General features: G+C 43.1%; 1 protein-coding gene and 2 long non-coding RNA genes across 3 annotated transcripts; all 3 read left to right on the forward strand.

Annotated features, from left to right (window-relative positions):
* Window positions 1–42: 42 nt before the first annotated feature.
* Window positions 43–5375, forward strand: LOC120701114 (myosin-M heavy chain-like). The gene is made up of 12 exons (XM_039985271.1): window positions 43–368; window positions 489–535; window positions 695–762; window positions 930–997; window positions 1707–1788; window positions 1940–2545; window positions 2679–2806; window positions 2892–2992; window positions 3104–3959; window positions 4088–4862; window positions 4969–5137; window positions 5238–5375. Exons 9-12 carry the CDS (start codon window positions 3182–3184, stop codon window positions 5373–5375), a joined length of 1860 nt encoding a protein of 619 aa, XP_039841205.1. The 5' UTR covers window positions 43–368; window positions 489–535; window positions 695–762; window positions 930–997; window positions 1707–1788; window positions 1940–2545; window positions 2679–2806; window positions 2892–2992; window positions 3104–3181.
* Window positions 5376–5430: 55 nt separating this feature from the next.
* LOC120701583 lies at window positions 5431–9847 on the forward strand. The gene is made up of 3 exons (XR_005686166.1): window positions 5431–5688; window positions 5791–5959; window positions 9608–9847. It is a non-coding gene; the product is annotated as an uncharacterized LOC120701583 (long non-coding RNA).
* Window positions 9848–22830: 12983 nt separating this feature from the next.
* LOC120701584 lies at window positions 22831–23890 on the forward strand. The gene is made up of 3 exons (XR_005686167.1): window positions 22831–23051; window positions 23375–23496; window positions 23566–23890. It is a non-coding gene; the product is annotated as an uncharacterized LOC120701584 (long non-coding RNA).
* The last annotated feature ends 2541 nt before the right edge of the window (window positions 23891–26431 follow it).

Here is a 26431-nt window from a genome sequence, read left to right on the forward strand (position 1 = left end):
TTTTAATCGCTGGGTTTTCTTTTCTTATATGGTAAAGACTTTACAACAGCCGGCCGTATTTTCGGCCTCCCACACGGCCGGCTGCATCTACCGGCGCGGCCAGCGGGCCCATGCACTTCTAACCCCGCAGGCGCACGCATCATTAGTAACGTTGATTTTTCATTCAAAACATCGAATTGCGCGCCCGTTCATTTCCCTGCCCTCCCTTTCTCTCTCCCTCTCTCTCTCGTGGGTTCATTTCTTCTCCTCATCTTCTCTCTCTAGGGTTCCTCTCTCTCTTCCGTGGGGGACATTTTGATCACCCGAATCCGCTCATCTGGGGATCTCACGAGAGCACTCCTGGGGGATCGAAGCACAAATCTATCCAGGTAGGTGTTCTCTCCTTTTTCGCACGCCGATTTGATGGATTTTACTCCCCCTCACCGCTCGAGCGTGCAGCGATTTTTTTGATTTTCTCTGATTTCCTTCGTGGTTGTATTTTGGTGGAGGTTATCATCAAGGTCATTTTGGAATCGAGAGGCCGCAGGAAGTGCAGGTGAGTTCATGCCCCCCTCCCCCCAAATCCATGCCTCTCCTCACTCCTAGTCCAAGCACATCTGCGTTTGATTTCTGCGATTTTGATTTCCTGAGGTTTTTGTGCGAGCGGAGGTTATCCTAATCCATTTGTTTTGTTTTGTTTGGTGGAGCTAACCAGCGAGCATATCTGCGGGATCCAAGCGCAAATCATCAGGGGGTTCGTCAGAAATCCCAGACCCGAATCAGGTGAGCAGCTCACTTGGATCCCCCCTCCCCCCAAATCCATGCCTCTCCTCACTCCTAGTCCAAGCACATCCGCGTTTGATTTCTGCGATTTTGATTTCCTGAGGTTTTTGTGCGAGCTGAGGTTATCCTAATCCATTTGTTTTGTTTTGTTTGGTGGAGCTCACCAGCGAGCATATCTGCGGGATCCAAGCGCAAATCATCAGGGGGTTCGTCAGAAATCCCAGACCCGAATCAGGTGAGCAGCTCACTTGGATCTCCCCCTGATTGGATGCCTCAGTCCAAACCCAACCGAAATTGATGCATGTGTGTGTGATTTTTCTAGCCCCGCATGATCCAAGGCCCCACATGTGCTCTGTGTATGTGCTTCATGCATCCGTAGCATCTATAGGCTAATTTGTGTGTATGTGCTCTGAGATTGTTTTAGGTGGCGATTTTGTGTTTTTTGTGCTGGCCCTTTTTTATTTTTTTGGCAATCTAGTTAGTCTGAACATGTGTTTATCCAGGTAATTATATCTGAACATGTATAGTTATTAGTCTTTTTCCCCCCTATCTGAACTAGGCTGCACATTGCCCTGCACCACAAATCTGAACATGTCTAGACATTTTAGCTAACTAAACCTAAAAATGCTTAGTTTCAGACATTAAAATCTTAACATGTCTTCAGTTTTTTTTCTGAAGATGCAGTATATATGCATGGTTACTTGTCTGAATTTTTTTTTGCCTTTTTCTAAGCGCACACCTGTCCTGTTATGCATCAAGTAAAGAGTGCTAGACCGCACATTGCTCTGCTATGGATCAGTTTTTAAATGAAACTAGACACTACATGTGTTTTTTAGACATTGGCTTGCACACACCACCACCACCAGCACCATTACTCACTTATTCATTTGTTAACACCACCACCAGCACCAGTACTTACCCCTTTTATTTTGTGTAATGCGCAGCTTTTTCTCTCTGAAACACACTCCAATTACAATGCCAAGAGCGGAGAAGCAGCGACATGCCCGTGCGACATCATCCAATGCAGTATGCCCCCCTCCCCTCCCCCACGTTATTTCACGCAATAGCCCCAAGTCACAGTTAGGCAATAATTTCTTTTCAGCACAGCAAATTCATGCATCTCGTCAGGCATTTTTTCTGAATTTCATTTGTACTTTTTATTATAATATGTGTGCAGAACCTTAGGAACAGGGCATCCCCTGCTAGACTTATCAAGCTATATAGATACATTTCTGAGGATCAGCGCGAGATGATTGCTAATGTCAAATTTGATGGCTTGTTGAAGATTGCGTGCACCACAATGCCAGTGGACTTCGCCAATTGGCTGATGTCGGAGTGCTTTGATCCGGAATCATCAGAACTAGTTCTCCCCGGGAGGGGTAGGATTTTAGTGACACCAAAGGCTGTGGCTAATATCCTAAACTTGCTAGACAAAGGTGACGAGGTCAAATATGAGTTGGATGTGGATGCAATCAACTTCATCTACAGCAAGTATGGAATTATCCAAGGGCAAGCACCTAGGATTAAAGAAATAATGGAAAGGATCAAACAAAACAAGCGCGCAGATGAGGATTTTCTGAGATCATAGATGATGATTGCAGTGTCAACCTTTTTGTGCCCGCCCACTGGTTTGGGAATAAGCCCCAGATGTTATCCAGCACTTCTTGACCTTACACGCGTGAACAAGCTGAACTGGTGTCAATTTGTTGTTGACCAGCTCAAGGAGGCAGCCAGAAAAATGAACAAGCAAAATTCTGTGAGGGGTTGCATCTTACTACTTGTTGTAAGTCCTCATCCCTTTTTTTATGCACTGTCATTTTACTATCTGCATCTTATCTTTTTTTCTGCCTTCGACATCTTGTTGTAAGTTCTTTACTTTCTTGCATCTTACACCTTTTTTCAGATCCTGTACGTAGATTCATTAGATGTTGGTAATGTGCAAATCCCTACAACCAAGCTCAGGATTGCAGCATGGTCAAGGAAACTTTTGGACCAGGTAATCAAGCTCGATACAAACCGTGATGGATCATTTGGCAAGCTAAAGGTAATGGGCTAATGCACATTATTCACTGCAGTAAAGTTAGGTTCTGTAAATGGCCTCACTAACCTTTTTGCATTTTTTTCTCCAGCTAAAATTATCAGGGAGTTCGGTGGCCCAAGTTTCATTTTTCCAGATGGATGATGTAAACAGATTTGTAGCATTAAAGGCGCCCCCCACACGGCTACTGAGGTGTGTTTGTGCTCTGTTAAAGTAATTTAGGCCCTCCCCTCATGCAGTTTTATAGCATGTATTGAGCAAATCAGTATACACGCACCGGATTCACTTTTTAATGTCTTGCAGAAGAAGAGAAAAATCGCCAATGCTGTGAGTAAAGTTCTGACTGGGGTATCAGAGTTGCTTGGCACCTTCATACAAGATATGGCTGATGCTGAAGAGACTCCCAAGCCAGAATTGAGAAGATCAAAGCGTAGTAAAACTGCACAAGAATCTGAAAATGATGGCGAAGAAGACATAGACGAAGACCCAGATTATGATGATGGAGAGGAGTGGATTAGCAGCAGCGAGGATGGTTCTGATGAGGATTTTGAGAGTGAAGACAATCAAGATGAAGAAGGGGAAGATGAACAAGAACAAGGCGAGAAAGAAGAAGAAGAAGAAGAAGAAGAAGAAGAAGAAGAAGAAGAAGAAGAAGAAGGGGAAGATGAACAAGAACAAGGCGAGAAAGAAGAAGAAGAAGAAGAAGAAGAAGAAGAAGAAGAAGAAGAAGAAGAAGAAGAAGAAAAAGAAGAAGAAGAAGACCTTGTCCCCATTAGTAGACGGTTAAAAAGGATGCAATCAGCCACAAGCCAAGCAGGCAGGGTGCAAACAGCAACAGCTACTGACAGCTCTGTTGGCATTCCTACACTTCAACCAATGGGTAGCACAGGCAGTCTGATCAGCAGGCGTTCCAGATTAATACTGCCAGACAAGCTGACTAATGGAGTGGATGGGATTAATATGGTTGGTGCAACAGATCAAGGTTGCAGTTCTAGGGACCAAAAACATAGTAACAAAGCTACTTCATCGAAGGCGGTTGTTGGTGATGTCAAAGGGAGTTCATGGGATTTCCCCGCCCCCGATTGTGATATTATGAAGTTCATTGTAGATCTCACACCACCTCAGAAAGTATCCAACACACAAGGCCTTGATCCTATAGGTAATGAGTTCATTTTTTCAGCTTTTTTTGCTGCTACTGCATTCATTTTTTTAATGCATCAGGAACCAAGTTCATCAAACCCCCAGCGTGTGTCTAATCATTTCTTTCTGTCTCTCTCTCTCTCTCAGCAGACCCCGGATCTGCGTGGACATTGGATGGGCTGGATGATGATGTGTATGAAATTCTGGAAGCACGGGCTATTCAGATCAATGAGCAAGCAAAGGCCAAGCATAGGGATGTAAAAGTTGCAGGAACAACTCAAATTATCGGGTCAACATCTTATGCTGCACAAGAGGTTCCAAGAGAAGATTCTAGCAATAGCAATTATTCAGGAGCAGCAGTCAAAGTTGCAGTAACACCGCTACCTCTTGGGACAACTTCTTATGCAGCAGCACCAGCAAAACATGCAGACCCCACCAGCTGCAACATATCAAGAGCAACAGCAAAAGTTGCAGGAACATTGCAAGCTGTCATGACAAGCTCCACCGGGACACCATCTTTTTCTACGCCGGAGGCGCCAAGAGCAGATTCAAGCAGCAGCAAGCATTCAGGAGTAGCGGCAAAAGTTGCAGCAACACCCTCTTATGCAGCAGCACTAGCAAAAGATGCAGATCCCACCAGCAGCAAGATATCAAGAGCAACAGCAAAAGGTGCAGGAACACCACAAGACGTCGGGACAAGCTCTCACACAGCAGCACAGGCACCACAAGCTGTTGGAGATCTTTCCATCACACCAGAGTATGCACCTCCACCAAGAAGAGAGCACAAGCTGCCTGCTGCACTACAGTCCCCTTATCTTAATGGTGCAAGGAAGGTTTCATTCAGCTGCAGTAGAGCCGTGACGAAGACTTATAACGCAGTCTGTATGTTCTCAGGAAGGTCAACGAGGTCCAAGAACAGGAAGTATGTATATCATGCCTGCCACTTAGTTTTAAATTATCATCTAGCATTTTTGCATGCTTAAATTATAAATTGTGTTTGTTTTTACTATATTTTTGCTTCTTTGCAGTGTAGTCATAATCAACTATTTGTCCAACTATGCTACACTGGGACATTTAGTTGATTCAGTTAAACCAGGGAGAAAGCTAACCAACACTATCGCAGAGATTGGCATTCATGTAATTAATGGCAAGAAGAAAAAGGGTGCAACCAGATGGGTCATGCCGCTATACATTACGGTGAGTTTCCTCTCTTTTTTGGGTCCAATAACAATATTTTTGCTTTTCCTCTTTTTTTCATGGATTGGACATCTTCTCATATAACCGAACCAAATGACAGACATTCCTGCAAAGTCAACAAATTTACGCCAGCGCGGTCAAACATGCATTCACAAAAAGTAAAAACAATCTAAACCACCGGCAATTGGTATGGTGCAAAGCAAACCCCCCCACCCCCCTCTGTGTTCTACCATTGTAAGTTCCCTTTTATCCAAAATTATCTTATCATTTTTTGTGACATGCATTACACAGGTATTGTTCCCTGTGTTGCAAAGGCTTGTCCCGAGCGATATACATTCAGGGCACTACTTCCTAATTGTTCTGAACCTTCAGAACAACAGGTTTGAAGTCCTCGACTCTATGAGAACACTGGAGAATGAAGCGCTGTCACAGTGCTGCAACACAATCACCAGCGGAATCAAACAGTTATGGAAAATCTACTATGCTCAGACAACCGAGCAAATAGAGAACTATGAAACTGTTCAAATTCCAGTTCCAAAACAAACAAACAAGTAAGCAAAAAAAAATTGTGTGCTTTTCAATGTATGCAATCAGATGCACAACACAGGACACACTAAATTCTTATTTTTTATGATTTTTTCTACATTTTGCAGCCATGACTGTGGGTTCCACATGTTGATGCATGCTCAACATTGGGATGGACGTTTGGTGTGTGAGCTTCATGGAAATGACATTCCTAACATACGGAAGATCCTGGCGCATACATGACTCAGCTATGAAGAAAATGACGTAGACTGGGAGAGCATCTTAAATGCAGAATAGGTATGATTTCTCATTTTTCTCACACAAGCAAATTAGCATAACCCACAAAGCATCTCAAGTGTATTCATGGAGCAATTTAGTAACTAAATTAGAAAGTTCCACCATCTTAAGCAAATCACATTGCCACACAAGCATCTCAAGTGTATTTGAGAAGCATTTTCCTATGGCGTAAAAGCATTTTTTTGAGGTGCATACTATTCAATATAGCCTCACACACACACCCTAACTATCCCTCCAACCCACCCAAAGCTTGGACACACCCAGACTCTGAAACTCTCTCTCCCATTTTTTCTGGACACCTTGCTGCATAATGCTCAGTGGACTTGCAAATGCTGCACTTGTTCTTCCTCTTTGCCTCTGCATTCATCCCTTTTTTCAGTCTTTTTTCCTTCTTACGGCCTTTCACTTTTGACCTCGGGGGATTGCCCACATGGTGCAATAATGCACCAGCACCAGGGTTTTTAGTAGGTAGACCATCACAACCACCTGCAGACAAAGTATTCAATATTCGTCACAACATTTTTTTCATGCCCGCAGAGTCACCAACCAGCAAATTAATCTAGTGCATAGTGTCAGGTTTGATAGTTTTTGATTTTTTTTTCACACACCTGGCTGGACAGTAGGCAAAACATTTGTAGTTGCAATGACTCCTCCGCTACAGGGAGCAGAATGCACACCAATAACAGGAGCTGAAACCGCGGGTATATCCGCAGCACTTTTAGTTGTAACACTAGGCATAATGGTCCCTCCGGTAGGCTGCGTGTTTGCATGGACCCTCTGTCTGCTTGGTCTTTTCCTCTTTTTGATTTCATCTACTGCAGAGCGTATCATTTTGATATGACTATCCATAAGATCATAAGTTTCCCTCGAAACACTCCCTTCAATAGCTAATCCCGCGAACGCTGTAGACAGATTTGCGAACCACATGGTCTTTCTGTTGTTTAGGGGCATACCTCGAGCAATAAAGTCAGCTTGCACATGTGAATTAGCATTAACTCCCCCATTCTCATTCTCAGGGACTGATTCTTGTGTCCATCTTTTCAGTATGAAATGATTAGGTATTGTCTTCACACCCAGCCAAGTCATTATGTTCATTATGTGGCAACATATCAGACCATCTCTATCAAATTTGCTGCACTCACAGTAATAGCTTTCCTCGTCCTCAATCGCAGTCACGAGATATGCCCGCTTGCCATAGCCATAAACAAATTTGTTGTTAGGCACTAGGTAGTATTGGATTTGCCCTTCAGGCTTCACATCATACTCAGCGGTCTTCTCAAATTCCTTTGAGAATCTGTAAAATAGGTTTTTAGTGTAGACAGTAGATGCGTATTTCTCAATAGGATATCTAGACCATCTTCTCCTGTCTCTATCGTCAGTCTTGAAATCTTGCCCATCTTGTGCAACCAAACACTTGTCTTGAATCTTTTGGTATTGCTTAACAAAGTTCAGCACAGACATGTTTGGGTTTACATATTTTTTTAGGACAGCATTGAACCCTTCACTTCTCTGTGTGGACTGCAAAAAGGGGTAGAAGCAGTGCATGTAGTAAGCTGGTGCAAAGCTACTCCTGAGTGCATACAAGCGCTGAAAATGGACATTGTCAGTCAATCCATGTTTGTTTATCATAGCATCCCATTTTTCTTCAAATTCTTGCGGATTCACAGTGTGGTTCATGCATTCTTTGAAGTCCTCTTCTAGCTCCTCATCCCCATCCAAAACAGGCCCAATTGTACCAGTGAACTTGTCCATAATGTGCCACCAGCAGTTTCGGTGATTAGTATTAGGGAATACATGAGCAATTGCACACCTCATAGCTGCATCTTGATCAGTGATAATGCTCACAGGCGCCTTGCCTTTCATTGCCTCTAGAAAAGTTTCAAATAACCAAGTGTAGCTAGGAGTTTTTTCATCCCTTAGGAAGGCACATCCCAACATGAATGACTGCCCATGCCTGTTGATCCCAATGAAAGGAGCAAATGGCATATCATACATATTTGTCATGTAGGTTGCGTCAAAAGACACGGAATCATGGTATGACTCGATGTAAGCATGCCTTGCTGCACCATCAACCCAAAAGAGGCTCTCAACCCTGTGCTCAGCATCAAGTTTAATCTTGTGGAAAAATTCTGCATCTCCATGTTCCAATTCCCTAAAGTAGTACAATGTCTCCTGCATATCTTTAAATTTTTCCGTTCTTCGAATGTTGGAGCGAAAGTTGCCAACATCCTTTGCTTCATATGGCACTAGCTGCGCAGACCCATAGAACTCATTCATTAGCTGCATTATGCGCCCAGTGCTTAAATTGCAACCATGCAACATTTCAATGAAATCTTTCTCCGCCTAAGGGATGCCTTTGTGAGACCTCATGAACTTTTTCAAGGACGGCTTCACAACAAGGTCGTGGTTGTGATCTGGAGCAAAGAAAATCACATGCCATCTATCACCAATTAACTTGACAATCATTCTTGCTTTGCAATCTGTATGATGCATCTTCTTCCTTTTTCTTTTCTTTCCACCATCCATCTTCTTCTTTTTCTCAGCATTTTCAATGTCATTACCTTCATCGTTGTTCTCAGGTTCAGATTCTCGCACCGTAGAATCACTGTCATCATATTCTACAACTGAATTGCCTTCTTTCATTTTCCTTCCACGACCTTCTTTGTTACAAACAAACAGAATCTTTTGTTGTTCCCTAGTCAAACTTGAGAGGCGTGAAGTCCCTGTACGAACTGAGAACCCAATTCGTTTTGCATAAGAGTTGTAGAACTCCCTCGCCTCTTGTTTAGTGGAAAATGTTTGCCCAATGTATGGCACTGGAGGTGTTGACCAGATCTCTTCCACAACTTGCAAATCTTGGGTGTTCTCATCATTCACTTGCACATTCTGGGCGGCCTCATCTACATTGTTGCCAACAGTAGCCAAATAGTTGCCAACAGGAAATACAGATGGATCTTGCTCTGGAATATGCTCAATATCATGCACTGCCCCCACACACACCCCCATCTTCTGCCTGAGTGCAATAGAGCGGATTTGCATCCGACTCACCAAGGAAATCATAATCAAAATCTGGTGGGGACTTGTTTAAATCCATTCTTTTTCTCAACCTCTTTTTTCCCCTTGCAACTCTGCCCCCTGCACATTTGATTCAGTACCAGATCACAAACCTGATTTAGATAGAAGCACCAGACCATTACAACACATTGTTTTTGAACATGCATCTCCTTTTCATGATTTTTTATATGCATCAAAAAGCAAGTAAATATCATTCAGTAGGCAATAATGTATTGTTCAACAGGTAGATCAGTTATTTTGTTTAGCCTATAATTTTCTAGATAACCTCTGTATGTATATTTTGTCTATCTGCATTCAAGCAAGCTAGTTTGTACTTTGTTCAGCACCACAATCAATCTAATCAAGCATCTCCTTTTCATGATTTTTTATATGCATCAAAAAGCAAGTAAATGTGATTAAGTAGGCAATAATGTACTGTTCAACAGGTAGATCAGTTATTTTTGTTTAGCTTATATTTTCTAGATAACTGTTGCATGTATATTTTGTCTATATGCATTTAATCAAGCTAGCTTGTACTTTTGTTCAGCACCACAACCAATCTAATCAAGCATTTTTCTATACTGATTTCATCAGGCTTTATGGCAGCGGCTTCAAAAGTGGTTCTACAACACTGGACCCAACTACAGCGTATTTGCATCTGTATTTTGGGGAGAAGATCTGCTGTTTTTTTCTTCACATTTTTTTCTGGGGATGATGATGCCACCGCATGTGGATCCATGTGGTTACTGGAACCTAGATGTTGGGGCCTTGGGGGAGGGGAAGAATTGCAGATGATCGCAGTATAAAAGACTTCGTTATGTGTGATGTACCTAATTCGATGTGATCTGCTTTTCTTTTGCCTTTTCGTTGATGCCTATCTTTGCTTCTGTGCCGCCGCCATTTTTTGTTGGAGTTGCATCTGCTTCTGTGTGTGCTAGGCGGCGGCGGCAGTGGTGGAGATCCGAGAAAGCAATTTTTCTGGTGGCTGAGAGAGGGAGGAGGCAGGTGAGGGTTTTCATGCAGGACGGTTTTCGTGCAGGAGGGTTTTGTGGAGCCCGCAATAGTTGTAGCGCGGTCCCGACGAGCGTTGGCGCCAAAAAAAAAAGGGGTAGGCAACAAGGTTGAGGCGGGGTTACCGAAACAGAAAAGCAATAATCTAATATAGTTTCCTAAAAAAGGTAGGCCGTACGGGGAGATTAACTTACGGCCGGCCGTAAGTTAGCCGTCCCCTTCTTATATTGCCGGGACTAGCCCAGGTGGGAAAGGACGACGTTATCCACTTGCGCCACCCACTATTCCCACTGCACACCCACTGGTCAGTGGGCCCGGAGAGCAGCCGGGCCCACACGTCATCGGTTTGCTCCGAGCTGAGGCCCGTCCCCGGCGGCGTTCGGACAAGCTGGATGCGTGGCCCACCGAAAAACCGCAGCAGCGACTGCGGCGCGGGCCCGCGGGCGGGGGAGGCGGTGGGCCCATGCTTCAGAGGGTGAACCAGCCGGGAGCGGCGACGCGGTGGTGGGGAAAAAAAGGCCCAGGGGTATCTGGCGGTGGGGCCCAAAAGTGTGGTGTCGGGGCGGGTGCGGAACTGACGCCGTCGCCGCGAGCGGTCGAGGACGGTCGGATGGGGATCGGACAGCGGGGGAGGATTTGACTCGCCTGCGCGGAGGCCGTCGGGCTGCTGGGGATTTCAACAGCTGCCGTAACGGCCAGCCTAAGAATATTTTTTTCTTTTTTTTTGGAAATAGCTTACCGCCCTGCATATCCATTTAAAAAAATAATTATATAGCTTAATAAAGCAAATTGAGTTTCCATGGGAAACCTGTTAAAACCCATGGGGAGTAGCTAGAGGTAATAAAAAGGGAAAATTCGATTCATGCCACCACAACTCCGTGAATTTGGGTTTCATGTTGAAAATCATGCCACTCAATGGCATGGATTTCAACATGAAATCCAACTTCAAGAAATTGTAGTGGCATGGATCCAACTAACCCTAAAAAAAAGGGGCTGAATGGTTTTGAAGAAGAAACAATACTAATAATAAAGGGCTAAAGGAGGAGCAACGTTTCTTCTGTTGCGTGGGTGGGGAGAAATAAATAAAGGCGCAAAAAGAGGAGAAATTTCCCTCCTATTGCGTGAGCGGCAAAAACATACACCGCACCGAGATCGCGTGTGATCAAGGGAACGGCTATGGCACCGACGATAGTTCCGTGTGTCATCCAAACTCATAGATGCAGTGTACATTAGTGTCGAGAGGTTTGTCGCTTCGGATTGACAAGCGTCATCGTAGTTTGTTTTCGGCGCCACGTGTACAATATGCCTCGAACGGAAGCCAAGTGGACGTACGTGGCGCTACCGCAGGCATCCCCAAACTACACATGGCGTCCACCGCTAGCCAGTGGACTACAGATAAACCTGACAATTAAGGTAGTGCCACTATGGCTACAAGCTACAGGTTGAAGTTGAAGCAGGTTGATCCTAGAAGTAAACCTGTAAATGATGTGGAAATTCGCTTATGCGTGGTGCAATCATGTGAGCAAATTTTATTGTAGTTCCCAACAATCATATTGCATGAGTAGCAACAAGTAAATTTGTAGAGGAGAAGAAACAACATGATTGAACCATATAGCACCGCCGATCGCATGAGGGAACATTATCACACTGATGATCGTTCCGTGTGCTATCCAAACTCATGGCTGGAGTATATGTTATTGCCAAGAAGTTGCCTCTTTTAACTGACAAGCATCGTCATAGTCTGTGTTCGGTGTCATGTGTACAATAGAAGAATACCCTAAGAGGACAAATAAGGGGCTAAATGGTTTTGAAAGAAGTAGTAGTAATAATATTGTAATAATAATAAAGCGCTAAAGGAGGAGCAACTTTTCTTGTATTGCGTGGGTAGGGACAAGTAAATAAAGGCGTAAAAAGAGGATAAACTTCCCATGCATGACCGGCAACCACACTGCACCAAGATCGTGCATGATCGAGTAAATGGCTATCGCACCGATAATCATTCTGTGTGTCATCTGAATTCATGGATGTAGTGTACGTCATTGCTAGGAGGTTTGTCGCTTCAGATTGAAAAGCGTCATCGTAGTTTGTTTTCGATGCCATGCATACAATAGGTCTCAAACGGAAGCCAAGTGAACATGGTGTTACGCAGGCATCCCAAAGTACACGTGGCGCCCACCGCTAGCAAGTGGACTACAGATAAACCTGGCAAATAAGGTAGTGCCACTGTGGCTAGAAGCTTTAGGTTAGGGATGAAAACTAGTAACTACTATAACTTTCGCATGTTGAAGTGGGTTGATCCTAGAAGTAAAAACGTAAATGATGCTGAAATTCACTTCATGCATGGTGCAAATTGTCAGCAAACCTTATTGTACTATTGTACCAACAATCATATTGCATAAGCAGCAACAAGTAAATTCATAGAGGAGAATAAAAACAACGAGATTGAACCATATAGCATCGCGTACCGCATGAGGGAACATTATCACACCGACTATCATTCCGTGTGCTATCCAAACTCATGGTTGGAGTGTATGTTTTTGCCAAGAGTTTGCCTCTTTCAACTGACAAGCATCATCATAGTTTGTTTTTGGTGTCATGTGCACAATAGACTCAAATAAAAGACAAATGGACATGGCACTGACATTGGCATCCCAAAGTACGCAAGTTGTCTAAGGCTGGCAAGTTGACTATATATGATCATGACAAATATGTTTATGTCACTATGGCTAGAAGTTGCTGATTAGAGATGACAACTGTTCAGCACTATATATAGCTTCTATCGTGTCAATTGACCGACGACGACTGCGTGAGTGAACCTTATTGTACTTGCCAATGATCAAGCATGCGTAGGTACAAGTAAATGAGTGAAACTAACATGAGTGAACCATATTGCACCGATGAAGATTGCGCATGAATTAACATTATCACACCGCCAACGATCATGCCATGTGTTATCCAAACTCTAAGGTGACTTGGATTGACAGGCATGGTTGTGGTTTTTTTTTGGGTGTCATATGTGCAATAGACCTCAAACAAAAGCCAAATGCTTGTGGCGCCACCGTTGGCATCCCAAACTACATATGCACCCATCATAGCAAGTTGATTATGATGATCCTGACAAATAAGCTAGTGTCACTACTGCAGTTTGAAGTTATGGGTTAAGGATGAAACTTTTCGATGATATATCTTTCGTGTGTCAATCACGTGATTGATCCTAGAAACAAAGCTACAATGATGCGGGGTGTTACCTCTCGCATGAATTGGGCCGAAGACGTGTTAGTGAGCCTTATTGCACCGATTGCTTATCCATGTGGTATCCAACCATTATAGTTAGAATGAAAATTAAAATGCTTGGAGATTTTCCTCTTTGGAGATCGAGAGAACTAGCGTCAGAAATTGTTTTATTTGGTGTCGTGCATGTAGTGTTCCTTGAACAAAAAAAGACCAATAGATATGGTGCTGATGTGGGCATCTGAAAATCACAAGCACCCACCTTCTTCCCGATGACTATAGATAATCTAGACACTATGTCTAGAGAATGGAAATTGAGAAGACAGTTATGAGTATTGTCGCTTCTGCGTGGCAATAACACAATTGATCTTAGAAGTAAAGTTACAAATATGATGTGGGACATTGCTTTTTACGATGCATGTGAATTGCACCAACGGCCGATCACGTGAGAGAACCTCAATGCACCGATGAATTATGATCATTCCATATGGTACCCATCCATATAGTCGTTAAAATGAACATCAGTTCATAGAGGTTTCCTCTTTTGAGTGGCAACTGTCGCGGTCATTTGTTTCAATGTCATGCTTGTTGAAAGCTAGAGGTGCAAATGGGTGCCCGGCCCTTAGGGTATCCCGTATCCATTCCCCTTTTTTAGTTCAAAAATTTGTAGTAATTTTTCAAAATAAACTCTCACTTTTGAAAAAATTGACAAATTAGTAAAAAAATTTGAACTAAAGAGGGACTGTGGATACCCGTAAAAGCACCTATTTGCACCCCTGTTGCAAGACTCGAAAGCCGAGCAAAGGTGAAAATTAGTGTGGGCTTCCGAAACTACACATGCACCCAACCTTATAGATTATATTGGAATGGACAGCCGTGCCTATAGGTTGCCTCTTTAGACAATGGAGTGGAATCAGTGTCATCAAAGTTTTTTTTAAAAAAAAAAAGAACAAGAAAAAACTTAATGGAAGTGGCTAGTTGACCACGGATCATTTTGAGAACATATATAGTCTCAATCTGGCTAGAAGGTACCAGTTTGAGATGTCAAAACTATTGGTATCACTTATGCATGCATGGCAATCACAGGATGTACAAGTTCAAAAGTACATCTTATTGCACTGACAATCAGGTTGGCTGAGCCTCATTGTCCCGACGATCATTCCATATGTTAGGACGAAAGAAAGAAGAACATATACTGTATATCTTTTTATTTTAGGAGTGCCTATACAACCCCTAATTTTAGAGTTTTCTAATATTTTTTTCATCCATCCAAATTTAAGATCCATGAATTAGATTATATCTAATTGGATGCTAAAAAAATAATTTGTTATGGAAGGTTCTAGCACTGTATTTTTTTTTAAATTACACTAACTTCTAAAGAATACACCCCTAAACTGAATGAAAGTTATGTGTAGATTATAATTAACGGTAAGTTTAATGTAAACTAGCTATAACAAGGTATACGAAACATTAATGCATTGGCGGTCTATAAAACACTTGATTCTTCCTTGCAATATGAACACACCATACTCATCTGATTTTTTTTATCTTTTCCCTTATTTCATCGCATAAATGTTTTTTATTGTTTCTATAGTGTTTTGGCGCCTTACTAAGCGGTTTTTTCTTTTTTATATTTAAAAAAAATTAAAATTTCAAAAATATATGTCCGTTTAGGAAATTTTCAAAAATATACCCCGGTCGCCCTATGGGGGGGTGACAGGGCTCAAATGTAATTTTTTTTCTTGAAATTTGCAACGAAGTCCCTGGAGAAAAAAAAAAGAGGGGGCCTGTCGCCCACCCCAGGGGCGACAAGGTCCCTATTTCCCTTTGTCATTTGAGCCTAAAAATTCAAGAAAAAAGAGAGGGGTAATGAAGCATCGAAGTATAAACATACCATCTATTGTATGTAATGGAAAATACGAGAGTGATCAGTGACGAACGTAAGTGTATAAATAAGCGGTCCACAGCTATCTCATTACAAATAAACATCAGAGATACAAACATCAGATATATCTAACCACCCCTATGGCGTCGGACCCTCTTAGGCCTCTGCTGGGCACGGACATGGCCCTCGGAGCTTTTCATGTCACTAGAATACTAAAAAGCACACATGTAATTAATATAATGATAAGAAATAAGAACTAAGAAATGTATTACGTAATGTGAACTACCAAATTTTACATCATAATACAATGATAATGAAACACACATCACACATGCAGTGGCATGTCAGAACCCGTTGCAAACTACGGTAAACAGATTCCGAACTAACCTAACATGCCTTAGGTAATTTAAAAAAACAGAACAAACACAACGATGCAGCATGTCACTAGCACTAGGGTAGTCCTAGTAGCCGTACCCCCACGTAGCAAACTGCGTTGAGCCTTCTCCGCAGTATCCACCCATTGCAGGTGGTGCAGGCGGTGGTGCCGGAGGCGCAGGGCCCTTCTTCTTGTGACAAGGGCAGTTGCAGTAAGGAATAGTGCATGGTTCATCCTGTGAACCGGCTACATTGCTGTTATCATCAACTTCGTCGTCTTTGTTACCCTCGCTCACTTCCTCATAATGGTTCACCTTGCATTCCAGATCAAAGATCTTTATCTGGAGGTACTCGATGAACTCCTGAACAGAATCAATTGGTCCAGGATCTACCCACCTAGTAAAACCACAGTTTTCTGGAGCATCGGAAGACTGCAAAACAAATTTCATGTAAGGTGTCTCATTGAAGATAAAGAAATGAAACAACCGAGTATTACCCATGCGTGTGGACATTTAAAGAAACGCCGACCGCCATCCATCCCGTCGGTGCACATCTGCACTAAGCAGTCCTCACCATGTCTGCATTTTGGCCACGGTTCTCTACGGTTATCGTATTGTCGAAGAGGAGTTTCATTGGTAAATTCACTCTTGTGCTATGGCGGAAACTCAAGCACTGGTTCCGGAAAGGAATCAGGTCCAAGAGGCCCCTCCCATATTATGGGGTCTCCCTTTCTTCCCCCTTTTCCTTTCCCAAAACCATAGTAATTCTTCCCGCTAGACCCACCTCCAGACATTGGGTATACAATGAGGTTTGGTGTTTGAGTTGTGCTGGGAGTTCACAAACTTGGGAGTATTTATAGGCGCACAAAGGTCTGATACCCGGAGTGTGGAGTGTAAATGCACCTAAAAAACCTATATGACAACACAGTGAAGAGGCTAGCTGACCTAACACTGAAAAGGCTAGATTCGATTCTCGAAATGACTACTCGATGCATCTCTGTGCATGCAGACTCACATCACTGCATTGCTGCCGCTCGGTCGATCGCGCCTAGATGTCGCCTTCCCCACTACACGCCACAGACCTTCGCTATATAATGACAGGTCCGTCATCCTCGCCAGAGAGACTGCTTTGAAGGTGAGCTGGTGTGGTTGCCGTGTTGTCACATCTTTTTGAAATGGTGGAAGAGCACTGCTATTGGGTTGTCGTCTTTTGTCACGTATGTCTGGGCAAAGAATGCGACATTTGGAAAACCCGTGATCGCCGTGCTGAGCAGTGGCAACCTGTGATCTCTTGGGATCTCTCAGCAGCAGACACCGCAGCCCCTTTCGCGTCCTGAGTGACAGGTGAGGTCTCCGGATGCTTTTTAGTATTCTAGTGTCATGAAAATGTGTGCTTTTTAGCAGCAGACCCCGATGTATTTCTTAGTTCTTAATTCTTATCGTTATATTAATAAAATGTGTGCTTTTTAGTATTCTAGTGACATGAAAAGCTCCGAAAATATTAAGGACAAGTTCAAAGATTTCATAGACTCCTGGCTACAACTGCAAATTAATGGTAAAGGCTACAACACACAGAGTTAAGCTCTCAACTTAAAACATAAACAACTAATTGCAGTGGCATTGTGCACGTGACAAGATAATTTCTTGTTGCATCTAAACCTACCATGCCTTATGGAATGTAAAATGCCGATATTACATGGTACTACTCTACTGAGTGCACCTAGGATATTTGCCCTTCCTAATTGCTTCGGGCCCGGCTTCCTTCGCACGACGTGCCCTCTCTCGCTTTCTCTCCCTGTCAGCTTCACGTTCGGCCGCCGCCTTACGATCCACCTCCTCCATCCTCTTGCGGATCTCTTCTTGCTCTATCTTGCGCTTCTCCTCTTGCTGTTCCTCGTGCTTCATTCGGCGCCAACGTTCTGCAGCCCACCTTGCTTTTTGTTCCACAATGTCCTTTGCCTGCTGCGACTGCACGGTGTCGAACCACTGCATAAAATCACAAAGAGGCGGAGGAGACTTTGTCCAACACAAGTTAGAATCATAACTCAATGTTAGGTCACAGAGAAAAATAGCGTATGTTGTCCTGCTACCTTGGCCCGGTCTTTGCCGTATCGCTTAGGTGGATCATATTCGTAGTTCTCACACATAAAGAATCTCATGCCGTAGTCATCTCCTAAAACCTCAGATTGCATGAACTTGCATAACGAACCGCAGAAGCACATTGGCACATCAATTCCTTCGCGTATGGTGGCTTTACACTTGCTCCACAGAATGTAGGTTGATCCTGACGAAGACATTGGCGCTATAGTATGGTGCGCCAAATAAAAAACAATGATTTAAGCAATGCACATATCGTATACCAAATCGATGCGTGAAAAATATAAGTACTTTCATAATTCTATTGTCTTATACTGCAATATCAATAAGGTACTGTCATAATTATATTCTAAAGTATAATTATTTTATTTGAAAAAGTCTGTAATAGTACTCAAATTGTAATACTAAACTAGTGTTTTAAAGCATCAAATCTAATTCAGCTAATCTGCTAATTAAATTAAATTGTTATACAATATCAATGTATTTATACGGAAGTTACCGGTAGATCACAAGTGCGGAATTCGGCAGAGCTTCGCCGCTTCCCTTCTCCTCACCCCTCTTTTTTCTGGATTTTTTGTGGATTTTTTGAGGTCAAATGAGGAGGGAATGAGGGGGTAGGCCTTATATAAGGGTGGCTTGACCCGGTCGCCCGCTGGGGGGGCGACAGGCCCCCCCTGTCGCCCACAGGATGGGCGACCGGCCCCCCTGGCGCCTGTAGGCTGGGCCGCCTGGTTGGTCGCCTGAGGGGTGGGCGACAGGGGCCTGTCGCCCGTTGGGGGGGCGACAGGCCCCCTCTTTTTTTCTCTAGGGATTTCGTTGTAAATTTGAAGAAAAAAAATTATATTTGAGCTCTGTCGCCCCCCATAGGGCGACCGGGGTATATTTTTGAAATTTTCCAAAACGGACATATATTTTTGAAATTTTAATTTTTTTTAAATATAAAAAAGAAAAAACCGCCTTACTAATCCGGGCCATCATGGTATATGGGCCTGAGCCTGGCGGAGTGTAGAGTAGCACCATCTTAGCGGCTTTTTTATTTTTACATTTTTTAAAAACATTTTTTTACAGAAATATATTTTCGGTTTCACATTTTACAGTTTTATACCCTTACCGCCCGGCAGGGGGCGGCAGGGACCTACATGTAAATAAACATAATTTTTTTTGCGCGGAGGCCCCTGGCGGGAGCCTGCCGCCCGGTGGAGGGGCGGCAGGCAACCCGCCCGCCCGGCAGGGGGGCAGCAGGCTCGCCCCCAAATATAAAAGCTGAGCCCCTTCCCTCGCACCCTCATTTCCTGTCCACGAGATCCAGAGAGGGGAGAGGGAGAGAGGAGGGGTGAGGGAGGTAATTCCACCGGTGAAGCCCTGCCGGATTTTGAATCCGAAACGCAGGTAACCAATATTTCTCAACTATTATAGACTTGTTTCTAAAATAATTATGAATTAGAATAGATTTAGTTTTTGGATAGTGAAATATAGAATAGTAAACTTAGAATGACAGTAACTTATTGCTATTGCAGCATAAGGCAATGGCTGCCTCCAATTCTGTTGGATTTTCATGGACCGAAGAAAAATCTAGTATAATTTTTGAGATCATGACACATCTTGTAATCAGTAAGAAGTTGGATCCATTAGCGGATGGTACGATAGAGATGGTGTTGTCTAAATTAGTAGAGTTTAAAGATTTCACATTTTTTCGAGGTATTACAACGCAAGATGTAAAGGGACACCTGCTAGAACGCCGTAAAATGTATATGAGGGTATGTGAACTAGATAATCATCCTAATGTTATTGGTTTCGTACAAAGTACTTCTACGATATGGATGCGGTCAGAGGTGTATGAAATGCACATTAAGGTAACTATCATTCGGATCTAATATCTATAGTCATTTGTAATCCATATTTCGTAAATTTTAAAATTATTGTGTAATTATATGCAAGGATTACCCCGAGGACACGAAGGTGATTAACAAATCAATACCAAATTTTCGTAAATTGGTATGTATCTTCGGTGGACTCATGCCGCAAACAAGATGAATGAGGCGTGGAAGATCTTCGGGTGATAGTACTTGGCCTCCGCAATCACATAGAACCGGAGGTTCGTCAAGTCAAACTGCACCACCTCCAGCACCAAGTTCTGTTAACTGGGATGACGACCTAGATGACTTCATGCCCCCCAAACCATGGCCTCCAAGACCTAATGCTCCTCCCCCTGTACATGAAAGTAGAACCATAAAAGAGAGAAATGGAAAGTCAAGAGGTTCATCAAGTCAAACTGCACCACCTCCAGCACCAAGTTTTATTAACTGGGATGACGACCTAGATGACTTCATGCCCCCCTGAACTATGGCCTCCAAGAAATGACATGATGTGTATCATATGGTGTTATGGTGTTGATCGGTCTAGATTGTGAAGTAAATTGTGACGGGGCGGCAGGCCTCCTCTACCTTTAATTGCAATACTTATATGTTTGCTATGTTTGATTGCAATGATTATATTTTTTGTGAACCTTGAACCTCGTGTGGCTCTATGACTCGGTCAAGTAGAGCTGGCGTTCAGAATTGTTTGATTTGTTTAATTGGTGCTTGTGCTAAAGGTGGCCACAAACCATGTGTCCAAGCATTTGGGGCTGACCAGAAATATTGGTTACCTGCAGTTCGGATCTAAAATCCGGCAGGGCTTCGCCGGTGGAATTACCTCCCTCACCCCTCCTCTCTCCCTCTCCCCTCTCTGGATCTCGTGGGCAGGAAATGAGGGTGCGAGGGAAGGGGCTCAGCTTTTATATTTGGGGGAGGGGGGAGCCTGCCGGGCGGGCGGGCTGCCTGCCGCCCCTCCACCGGGCGGCAGGTGCCTGCCGCCCGATAGGGGGGCGGCAGGCTCCCGCCAGGGGCCTCTGCGCAAAAAAAATTATATTTATTTACATATAGGTCCCTGCAGCCCCCCTGCCGGGCGGTAGGGGTATAAAACTGTAAAATGTGAAACCGAAAATATATTTATGTAAAAAACGTTTTTAAAAAATATAAAAATAAAAAAGCCGCCACCATCTTACTTAAATGGGCTAAACCATGTCATCCTCCTATCTTATGTTGGGCCTAAATAGCAGGCCTGCGAACGTTGAGTATTTTTTTTAAGAGACTTTTTAGTCTTCTGACAAGTGATAGTGCTAAGGCCTTACTCATAGCATCTTCTTTTCTAAAAAAAATGTGGAGGGAAGCTTCTCAAACATGGAGCATGATACTTTGATTTCCTACCCATGGAATTACTTCGTGCAAAACTCTGAAACTAATTCCTGCTTCCCAACCAAACGTCCGGTGTCCCATGATCTCTTCTCTGAGCCCATTTAGGTCTCTACAACTCTGAAACTGCTTGCCCTACATGCTTGTGTCTCTGCTGCGATCGATGGGCACGGCAAATTAAAGGGATAAGGTTTTGTTGTTAGGTGCAGCAGCGCTAGTGGCGTCCAATGTGGAGGTCAGATCTCACCGGATCAGATCATGGTGGCGTCTTCTTTTCCCCTCGCTGGGCTATCGTTTTCCTCTGAAAGGAAACGAGAATGAAACTTCACGAGATTCCCCTCCGTGCTCGCTCGACGCAGAAAAGCCGATGCACTAGCCTTTTCTTTATTTTGCAGTGAGATGGTCGTACTGGCTACTACCTCTGGACTCTGCTACTCGTGGAATCTGAAATCTTGTCCTTGCAACTTGCACAGACAGGAGAGAGAGAGAGAGAGTAGCTAGGTACTACTAGTTTTCGAGGACCTAACCTGCGAGATTCTTTCTGATTTTCTTGCTGCGTTCGGTTCATTGGTTGGCAACGGCGAGAGATTCTTTTCTTCCTCATCACTCGTCAGATTCCACGAACCGTGAAGCCTACAGCTTGTGGAGAGACGGAGAGAGACCACACAGTTTTGCGTAGCACTCTGCAGATGAGTGATGAGTAGCACTCTGAAATCTGGAATTCCTGGTTCTGATTCTCCTCTGAATTTCATGTACTGATCCAGAAGCTAGCACCACACACACACACTGTCCCTCGAATCACACAACTCACAAAAGACGTCTGGTCCATTGCATGCCCATCAACGTTGGCGGCTTCGAATATTCTCCTCAACACTGAAGAATTTCAAAGCAGGAAACGCAACCAAAGTTCTTTCTCTGAATGTTTGGGCTCATCAGTTGTGTTGTTACCATCCAAATGGTATGCTAATCTGACATGAAAATAGATGCTCACTATTAGCAGAAACATACAAAGAGATCTCCTCTCCAGCCACTGCCTACAAGTTAGTCCAAACTTACGAGTTAGACTTGAGATTCAGTCGAAGTTCTTTTGAAGGATACGGTTAACTTTCAGCTGAGGTTTCAAACAGTGCAGGTACAGTTCATACAGTATCAGCATCTCCTTTGCCTTTTGGGAAATTTCAGTGATTTGATGAACGCCTGGCTTGTAGTAATATTCTTCTTTTCTTTTTATTCCCAAGCTATTTTGTCTGGCACCGATGTGTGATATTCCTCCTTTCTTTCTGCGGCCGAAGTGGTGGGCTCCTCTATGCGGCGAATCGATGCCTCTGTCTCACTGACAGCTGGCCACGTCAGCATGCTGGAGGGAGACCGACACCAGCAACGTGCCCTTTAATTTTCCTCTCCTTTTCCAAGGGAACAATACAAATTTCTCAGTCCTGGAGAATCTTCCAAGGAATCATAATTTGACACTTTAGTTTCCAAATGATTTTTGGTTAGTACAATCATCTCTCTCTCTCTCTCTCTCTCTCTCTCTCTCTCTCTCTCTCTCTCCAAAACAGCACAAATAAATGAATGCTGAGTTTTGGTCTCAAACGGCATGGAAATTTAGCACAAATGGCGGTAGTATTCCGTCGAGTGTTGGACTTCATGGAAATTTTACTTGAATTTTAGCTATGTTATATGTGAATCAGGTCATGTCAATCTTTTACTTGGGTGCAACCACTACAGCTTTGCTTTTCAGCAGTTGGGTTGGCAATGGTTGATCCCCCTTGTTTCTTTAAGACCCTGCTTGCCAATTTGTGCCAACTGCTAACAAAAGAGGAGATGGACTTTGGCATAAACTCCACACTGAGTTTGTACTATGCAAATCAGCTGGTGCCCTGTCACAATCTTGTGAGAATCTTGAGTGGTGAGTGCCCCATGGCAACACCCTCACACTAAAAAGGAGAATGAATATTTGGACTGCCTGCATCTGATCTCCAAGCTTTCATGGCCCAACCAAAAGCAGGAGATTATTGGGATCTGATCTTACCTCACCACTCCCCATTATAAAAATCTGCAGGGGTTAAGATAGGATAAGATAAGATACTAATCCCTTGCATAATGCAATGTGGGAGGGAGGGAGTCAGTCTAGAGAATAAGAGGACAAGATGAACAAGTCTTCGGAGTAATCTCCGGGGATCTCAAAGATTCTTCTGCCCCTTCAAGTTGGTCCAAAAATTCTCTCTCTCTCTCTCTCTCTCTCTCTCTCTCTCTCTCCTCTCTCTCTCTCTCCTCTCTCTCTCTCTCTCTCTTGTTGATGTTTTTCGTGTGAAGCTGAGATTGCAACCAAGTCAAGATGTGGCTCTTGGGATCTATGAGGGGGCAATAGGCCAATCAGTCAGTTTCCTGGTCCTTGCTTCAAGCTTTTAACTATGTGCTGTTAGGACTTTGAATGTCTCCTTTTTGGACCCTGGTCCTTGGCATCAACTTTGAATAGAGCTAGTAGTAGTAAGAAAAGGCATTTTGTTCATGGAAGTTTTTGGTGCAGGTTTATCTTCCAGAGCCAAGAGAATTTATTTGAAAACCCACTTGAAATGAAAAAACCATGAGGTTTACCTACAACACCAGCCCATCTTGGAATGAAAACCCACTTTGTTTTTGAGAAAAAAGGTAACTGTTGAATAGTAGAATATTTTTATTATATTAAAATATTTCTTTTAAAAAATTAAATATGCCCAGGAGACAGGCCTGCAATTCTAGGAGTGATGGCAAGAGATAAGATGGGCAGGCATGCAGGACAGCTTTAGGGGGACAGCAAAAGGCAGTCTTGAAATCTGGCTCTCTCTCAAGTTTGCAGCTGCAGCACCACCCAACAGCACCACGAAAGGAGAGAAGAGACGACGGATAGGTGGTAATCTAGTGCCCTGGGGCTGCAACCCACCATTGATCTCTGGAGATCCGATAAGGATCTCGATAGCTGCAGGCCGTGTGTACGGTTTGTGATAACCTAGTACAATGATACCCCATTTCTTCTTGCATTGGTGTATACCATATTTTTTCCCTTTTCAAGCATCACCCTATTATCATTTTTTTTGCAAACGGTTGCTTACTTGATGAGTCTGATGCCCATAATTCAAAGTTTGGTCATAATTCAAAGTTTAGTTCACAGTTTAACAACACAGTACATCATTGTAAGTTCATGACCGTTACATATGTCAAAAAACCACCACCTTAGTTCGACGTGGCCGAGCCCTTCTTATAATGTTCTAGGAACGGTAAGTCTAGATATTCCGGTGGCACAAACACGCTCGGTTTCGCCTCCTTGCCATCTTTTGTGAGTTGACAAACTACAACAGACAAGAGTGAGATGTTTTCTTTCTAGAGGATTACAAAAGGAAGCAACAATCCCATAGCAAAGTGTCAAGTGGCCACGCTTGATACCCGCAAAAAAAAATTGGCCACGCTTGATCATTCCATCGATCAGCTGCTTTGGTCCCAAGGAGTCCCTCGTCTCCCTGGCCTTATCACTATCACTGGCAACAGCAGCAGCCAGCAGCCAGCAGCAACAATGGTTTCACTGTGGCAGTGCGCAGCCCACGGCATCCCTGAACCCGGTGAGCCCCTGACCCCTTTCTACCAAAAGCCACGGTCCATGTAAAGGGCGGCAGCATCTAGTTGGTGTGGGGCATCAACAATGGCATCCACCACCTATCCACACTTCTTGTGCATGATTCCATGGTTCATCATCCATTCAAGGGGACCACGGGATGAGGAGACACGGAGCAGCCCTCCATGGTTTGATGAGAGCCGTCCGATCCGGAATAGATGCATATGAACGGAAAGACGGCGAGCAGAAAAAAACCATTGATGTATAGAAGGTTGTTACAAAATTATTGATATGTCTCATTTTTTGGGCGGAATGAAGCATTATGAAGTTCTTGTTGTATTCATCTCTTTTTGTAAAAATAAATAAATTACATTTATAGCACGAACACCGATAGCTCTTGCTTTATTAGTTTTCAGTTGTGCCAATATATCACTTTGGATGTGACAGTATGCCTTCGTGTTAGTAAAGCAAATACTAGTGCTCTAGTAGGCTATCTAATTGGTTGGCAAATATATATTGAATAGGGCAAAGTCATGCATGCCTATTTTTTAATTGTTGTGCCATACAGTATTCTTTTGTATCGATGCACGTTTCATGTGCCCCATAGTTTTAACTATACAACTTTGGGAGTTTTGGTTTTATAAAGACTGTTTTTATTTGAGTAGTGTATAGAGGTCCAAATAGATGGTAGGACCACTATTTGTAAAATGTATTGATCATTTATATATGGCATGCGCCACTATATAGTAATGCCGCCACAGCCCACAGGTATACGTTTGGTGAAATAGCCAATGATGTTGAAGTCTTTGGCATGTGGACACACAACACGGAATCAACGACAGCAAATGACAGTTCATACAATTTTATTGTGCTTTAGGTTATGTTGGGATGTTGAAGCATTTAAAAAACACCGACAACTAGAAAAGCATTCAATTTTTTCCATTTGTTATACTTGTGGGCACAATACCACCTATTTTTATTACGACATATTAAAAGAGAATATTCAATCTTATTGTCATAAGGTCAGTCTCAGCGGAGAGTGTCATAGGAGTGTCATGAGCATTAAATATAACGACATATCAGCAAATTTACTGACATGAGAGGAGTGTCATCACCAGGACACTCCGCTAGCACACAGTTCTCAAGTTTTCAGTCTTGTTAATTGTGTGATGACATTCTCCACTGAGACTGGCCTAACCAAGTAAGGTATATCATCTTTTTTTCGATAATAGTAATACAAAAATATCTAAAAATAATCCAACAAGTTTTTGAACAATGGAAATGGTATTATCTTTCTCCCTTCTCTTCCCCACAAAAAAACTATAGTATTGTTTTCAACGAAGCTTGCAGATTCGTTTGTACGGCAAGATACACTCCTTGGAACAAGAGCAAAGAATCCAAGGAGAATACAATCTCACTCAATTGATCAAAACACATGCATGTGTCCAGTTCAAAAAAATAAAAAATAAAAACATGCATGTGAACACGATGGCTATTACCTACACGGTCTCTTGACCATTTGATCGAGACCCATGCATCTCTCGATATGCCATCCTTGCGTCGTCCAAAGGCAGGCATGTGGGGCTCGTCAGAATCTCCTCAGATCCAAGGCTAATCATAGCATTCCAAACGGGTGCTGCATTGCTTTGCTTTTGGGTTAGGTTTAGTCCTTGCTATGCCCTTCTTCCTTAGAACCAAAAAGTCAGTTCAGAAAGCAGTCACAAATTATAAATACAAATTAACAAATTGAATAGTTATGCGTTAGGTAGCAACTAGCAAGTCAAAAAGGAAGTTGCTGACATATAATGCGCAAAACCTTCTTAAATGTTAATCAAAATAAATTTCCTGTCCGCTTAAATTTGATCTATCCAACTATCCATTTTTTTTCATCGGATCGTTGTAGTGAACGAGAGAGAAAAAGAGAAGAAAGCATACACACCAAATGGAGATGTCATGCCAGAAAGAAAAATAGAAACCAACAATTATGTGGTTTTTGCG

This window comes from Panicum virgatum, chromosome 3K, assembly GCF_016808335.1.
Source record: "Panicum virgatum strain AP13 chromosome 3K, P.virgatum_v5, whole genome shotgun sequence".
Lineage (NCBI taxonomy): Eukaryota > Viridiplantae > Streptophyta > Magnoliopsida > Poales > Poaceae > Panicum > Panicum virgatum.